Source organism: Cloeon dipterum, chromosome 3 (genome assembly GCF_949628265.1).
Source record: "Cloeon dipterum chromosome 3, ieCloDipt1.1, whole genome shotgun sequence".
In the NCBI taxonomy this organism is placed as follows: domain Eukaryota; kingdom Metazoa; phylum Arthropoda; class Insecta; order Ephemeroptera; family Baetidae; genus Cloeon; species Cloeon dipterum.
The window spans coordinates 5,450,224-5,456,231 of NC_088788.1; the positions used below are offsets into that span (position 1 = coordinate 5,450,224).

The following is a 6,008-nucleotide window of genomic DNA, read 5'->3' on the forward strand; positions in this document are numbered from 1 at the left end:
TTTGACGTGACTGAGCGAAAACCGGAGAAGCTCAGCCAGGACGAATTCTCTAGCGTGCATGTGCTCCCGGATGGGATATAAAAAATATAAATTATTGGTGTGCAAGGTCGCAAGCGAAGAAATGGAGCTGCGGAAAGTGCGAGAGCGCGCGCGGTGACGCAACGACATCGCAACTCGGGCCCAGCCCATTGAGAAGAGTAAAAAATAATTCGTTTTTCGTCCGCGTCACGTAATTACTTCCTCCGCGTGCACCAATAAATCGCAATTACACGCACGACTTCTCCACCAGTATTATGCATCGATTATCTCGCAAATTACGATAGTGTTTTTTGAAATAAGAGGTCAATACCTAAATACATACGTCGTCATAGTAAAAAAATTGATTTTCTCCATTTTCTCATACAATTTCAATTTTTGTAAAATAGGAAATTGACAGTATCTCCCGTTCTATGCATGCTAGGGCAATGCGGTTTTGAACAAAATAAATGTTTCAAAGTGGCATACAAATTCGCAATTTAAACAAGAGTTGTAAAAGCTACTTAAAACTCTTTAATTAATTTTAAATAATTATTAGACTCGAGGAAGAACCCCTCCTTCGATTTTTTCCTTACCGCACACACAAAATAAAGCTAACCGTTTGTGCTTTATTGTGTTAAAATATTGTGATGGTATATTATATTGCTTTCAGATTTTAAATAATGGTAATAAATTATTATTTGTCCTTTTCCGAGGGATAAACTGTTTCCAAGTCAAAAAACTCCGGTTTCCATCACAATTAGCCCCTGCAAATCCACAATAATTACCTAAGTGTGCCCTCTTCTCAGGGATGTCGAGGGTTGCGCCGTGCGGCCGGCCAGAAGCAGCCCTCGGCGCGAACTGTGTAATCAAGAAACTTGGCAGCGTGCCGGCCGCCGCGTGTGTGTGTGTGTGTTGTGGTTCTCGCTGACCTCGGCCACTTTCTCCTTGCGCACATGACTTGGGATAGTTAAAGGGCTCGTCAGCAGCCTTTCGTTTTCGTGAAGGATTTAGATTGAATGAGATTGTATCTCGCGCCTGTCTGCATGCACAAGCTGACTTGATGGCCGCTTCTATCACTCGTTAGCACAGACAGCAAACAACCTTCGATTTATAAAGAACCACCAAGTTAATTATTACTTAAGAGTTAAATAACTATTACATTTATACGGTCATGACTAAAATTCAGACTGACACAGCCTTTTGAAAGTCATGTCGAAAAGTTGAACAGAAAACTGAGAGGTGTATCATTTTAATAATCGTCAATTTATTAAATTTTAGTGTAAAAATTTACAACTGTTCAAATTTTAGATTGTGTGTCATTATGTAGTAAAAACATTTTGTAGGTATTAGACTGAACAATTAATAAATAAAGTTAGAGAAGGTCACAAAATTAATTTAGTTCTTTTACGATGCTCAGATTATCATCCGATTGCTTGATCACCTCACGAGGCAGTTAATTTTCAGCTACCTTAATACCAAAGTCCATTTTGACCAGCAGCTTTTCGGAGGGGTTTTGCCCATCTCCAACGTCCAGCTTTCTCTTCCGACCCCGTTTTTTCTTTTGCGGTGCCTCTCCTCCAAGATCTGTAACGTGGGTAAATTTACAAAAATTAATAAATCAGTAAGAAGCACAGCAAATATTATACCTTCACCAATTTTGTTTTCCACGGTCTTTTTCTTCCGACCCCTCTTCTTCACCTCCTTTGGCACAGCATCAACTTCCCCTGAGAAATAAAAATGCAATGAAGATCTATTTTTATTGGAATAAATTAAGGCAAATAAAAAATTGGCAGTTGAGCTAGCAGGGCCGCTCTCTTTTCGGAGCGCTCAATCGGCTGCCAGCACAGTCCACTTGGGATATTTTTATTCAATATTCCTCTCTGCCCATTAACTTTTGTGACTCCCTCACAGGTTTTATTACCTAATGCGCCTTCAGTTTGAATTCCCTCACATTCAGTGGCACTCACGACTGTCTTTTTCTTGCGGCCCCTTTTCTTTGGCACAACAGCAGCTTCATCTAGAAATTGTAATCATAATTTTTAATTAAATAATTTCAAATAAAGATTAATATCTCAGTTGTGAAAGCCTCTTATTTTTCGAAGTCACCAGCGGCTACTTATGCTGTGATTACACACTATATCCTGCTGCAGCGCATTCTGCTCTCGAAATGATTTAATTTCTTTTGATGTGCTCAATGCAAAAATCAGTCCATCTAATCGCCGTTGACATGTCAGCAATAGCTTTTATATTTAAAAAAAATATTGTTTTTCCCGTTTCTGGTTGAACCGATTGTGGTTTTCAATACGTAAAATGATTTAATTTTTAGGGCGGAATGCACAGCTCTAAGAATAAGTCCTAAATTGAGATGAAAGTGTCCTATATACGGTGGTTTGAACTTTGAAGACGAAGGGCTTTCGCAAATGGTAAATTCAGTTATTTTATATGCCTCATAATTTTTTCCAGTGAAGAATTCAAAAAAGGAACTTATATCTTTACCTGATGCTTCTTGAGTTTTCAATCCTTCATTGGCGCTATCAGCAGTCTTTTTCTTTCGACCCCTTTTCTTTGGCGTTGGCTCAACACCTGCTTCACCTGAAAAAACGCATTTAATAGGAATGTCAAAATAAACGACATCTTTTATGTGATTTCTCTTTGTGAAATGACATTTAAAAAGTCTGTTTGGATGTGAACCAGACTTTTAGGTAAATATTCAACGCGAGAGGTTAAAAAAATCAACATGCAAACTGTTTTATTTTCTTTTCAGCAACAAATAAAAACGAATAACGCAGTTTTTAAGTTTCGAACCATCTCAACCATCCTTAAAAAAGTCTAAAGCAGCATTTAAGTAGAAATGGTACATTAATTATAGAATAGCATTACTTATTTATTAATTTGTCAGAAAGTAATATTTGTTATCAAGAGTTTTTCTGTGTATTTAAACTGTAAAATATCTGGCCGATCACTCAAACTTGCATAATGCGATTAAGTGTAGCAGCAAATAATTCCTCATATAGAGCAAATAGTTGAAATTGAACCGAGAAGGAAACAAGCTTTTCTGATTTAATTAACAAAACACACCTGTTTCCGTCTCGACCTTCTTTTTCCTGCCCCTCTTCTTCTTCTCCTGCTGCTGAACCTCACCTTCGGCACCGACGTCCGACTGCACATCTGGCACCTTTTTCTTCCTTCCACGGCGTTTCTTGGTAACGTCAACCACCTGAAAGCCCTGCTTCTTCAGCTCCTCGATCTGCTCCTGACTCGGCTGGCCGTCCTCGCCACTGCCAAAGGAGAAGATGCCCTTTGGTTTGACCATTTTAGGCCTGCCGCGCGGCCGCTTCTCCTTGGGCTCCTTCGCAGGGCCGCGGGGCCTGCCCCTCTTCCTCCCTGGCACTTTCTCCTTCCTTGGCTGCTGCCTTGGCCGCCCCCTCGGCCTTCCAGGCACCTTTTCCTTGGCAGGGTGGATCCTGGGACGGCCCCTCGGACGCCCGGGAACCTTTTCTTTCAGAGGGTGCTTCCTCGGCCGACCAAGTTTCTTCCGCTCCCCCTTGCTGTTGGCGCTGAACACCAACACTCCCATGGAAAGCATTTCCTGCGTATATTTTCAATGACTGTTTTAATTTGCTTATTTAAAAACCTTGCTATAGAGAAAACTGATTAAACTTTGATTTTAGACATTAAATTTGCTTATTTTTTCTGAGCTTTCCAATTATTACGTGACAAAAATTTAATACATGCAGAGAAAGTTGTTTAAAACCGTCTAAATCATCTAAACACAGCACACCATTAATTGAATTAACCTTTGAACGGTTCAAAATATTATAATCAATGAGAAAATTAACCTCAATATCGTCTTCGTTAGCCTCGCCATCCTCAAACGTGAAGATCATTCTTGCTTTCTCAGTTTTTGGTTTGAACACCTGCTTATAAGCTGTTCCTACGCTTTCTGGGTTTTTGCGTGGCCTGCCCCTTGGCCTTCCTGTTGAAAATAAGAAAGGGAAAAAATCAACACGTTCAAGTTTTGGTTTTAATGCGGAAAATTTTCATATATATAAAATTTTACCAGTTTTTTTACTGGCTTTAATTAATTGATTTTATATTTGATTCAGTGATTTAACTTTTTAAACCCCTTCGTATAAGGGAACTGAATGAATTTATTTGCAATTTAATTAAGTGATGTACTCTAGGGATGTTTTACCGGGAACCTTCTCCTTAACAGGATACTTCCTTGGCCTTCCGAGTTTGGGTTTAGGCTTGTCGACCAAATCGAGCGGCTCCTTCCAGCTCGCGTCCATCTGGATGATGTCGAAGAGGCAAGGCCGGAAGAAATCCTGCTCCAGGTCAAACTCATCTCGAGCAGCACTTTCCAGCTCATCGCCTTCCACGGGCTCAAAAAGCCTGCCCTTAGGACAGCCGAACCTGCAGGAGTGAATTTCTTCACCAATTGTTTTCTTCCACAAAAGAAAAAGTATTTTTACACATTCTCTATAAATAAATGCAGTAATTTAATTTTAAATGATATTAAATGTTTCGCGGTTAAAAAAATGAAAAAAAAATCCACAATAAATTAATATAATTAGACTTTTCTCAAAAATTTTTTAGCCCACACAAAACACAGGTTAAAATTTACTAGAGGGCAATGCATCAATGACATATATTTAAATATTTTCAACCCTTAGTACCTGAGCTTTCGCGGCTTGCCCTTTTTCTGTTTGGGCTCGGTGGCGCAGAAGTTCTTGAGTTCCTCGAGGTAGCGCTTCACCTCGACGCCAGGCGGGCGCGTCTTCAGCGACCGAGGGATGGCGGCCTGCTGCGAGACGGGCAGCAGCGCGTGCTTGCTGCTGGGCCGGCCGCGGCCCTTGCGGCCCCACTGCCGCGAAGGTGAGAACCCTGGCAGGCAGTTGAGGAAGGGGTCGCCGAGGCATTCTCCCACCGGCTCAATGGCAAAATCTCCGTCCTCGTCGTCAGCACACGCTGGGTCCTCAGCCCAAATGTCAACGCCACCACTCTAAGACATTTTGGAAGGGAAATAAATAATTTTATTACGTAAGACTTGGGAATGTTGATGTTCAGACGTTTCCTTAATGAAATCTTTCTGGCCAGTTTGCCTGTTCATTGTTAAAAAAAGGTTTTATGAGAAATAAACTCTTCAGATGGAATGAGAAATTGTTTAAAAATGTTAACAGATTATTTAAATAATTTAAAAGTTGCAGCAAACGAAAAGGGTTAATAGAACCTTAATGAGATTGAATAGGTCTTAGGTTAAATTCAGATTTTCTTTGACCACAAATTAAATTTTAAAAATAGAATTTTGCACTTAATTATGAGTAACCTTACCATTTTCTTTGAAGGGGACATTACGAAACACTCTGATTGCGATGATAGCCTTCTTCAGACACTGAAATATTAAGCAGACAGAGAAAAATTAATTTCCAGCATGCCCTTTTCATGTCTCTACATTTCTAAGCAAGAATTTATGTACCTACATGACAAACTCAACGTAAAATTCATTGAAACGAAACCTCCAATTTATTTTACTCAATGAAAAGTCCATCCCAGATCAATCTTGGTCTGGAGAAGTGATCAAATTACATTACATTATAAATTACATACATACAATGTAACGATACACGTGATAATACAATGTCTTTACTTACCACAACATGATGTTGTGCTGCCGAAGGCTAGATTTCGTGATTTTTAGTCCGCGGTGTGGTGGCCGAAACGCCAAAAATGAGTTCAAAACCCGAGATTTACGCTGATGGATCGTGGATTGGAAATAATGACAAAATTCGTCGAGACCATCACTTATTTCTGTTGTCTACCAGTAACAGGCGGCAAGCTGTGCCGCATGGCGAGACAGCGAGAAGGAGAAAAGGAGAGTAGATGAGAGAGACAGTTCATGCGTTTGTTCATTCTTGATTCTGTTTGCCAGTGGTGGATGGGAGGAAGGGGGAAGGGGAAATAGATCAACCAGCAAATCCGGCGTTATG

At 40.2% G+C, this 6,008-nt stretch overlaps 1 protein-coding gene across 1 annotated transcript; it reads right to left on the bottom strand.

The window, feature by feature from the left end:
* Window positions 1–1,262: 1,262 nt before the first annotated feature.
* Window positions 1,263–5,786, bottom strand: LOC135941019 (uncharacterized). Its single transcript, XM_065486222.1, has 10 exons — window positions 5,673–5,786; window positions 5,353–5,413; window positions 4,698–5,023; window positions 4,214–4,434; window positions 3,858–3,994; window positions 3,097–3,607; window positions 2,515–2,610; window positions 1,940–2,035; window positions 1,665–1,742; window positions 1,263–1,602 (listed from the first exon to the last, which is right to left on the bottom strand). Exons 2-10 carry the CDS (start codon window positions 5,371–5,373, stop codon window positions 1,472–1,474), a joined length of 1,617 nt encoding a protein of 538 aa, XP_065342294.1. The 5' UTR covers window positions 5,374–5,413; window positions 5,673–5,786; the 3' UTR covers window positions 1,263–1,471.
* Window positions 5,787–6,008: the final 222 nt, after the last annotated feature.

What these genes read in the sequence shown, in the direction of transcription:
- LOC135941019 (XM_065486222.1), bottom strand. Translation starts at nt 5,373, where the DNA reads ATGTCCCCTTCAAAGAAAATG. An exon ending in GAAGGTCGAGACGGAAACAG is followed by an intron (nt 2,611 to 3,096) that starts GTGTGTTTTGTT and finishes GCGTTTTTTCAG; the next exon opens with GTGAAGCAGGTGTTGAGCCA. An exon ending in GAAAACTCAAGAAGCATCAG is followed by an intron (nt 2,036 to 2,514) that starts GTAAAGATATAA and finishes TACAATTTCTAG; the next exon opens with ATGAAGCTGCTGTTGTGCCA.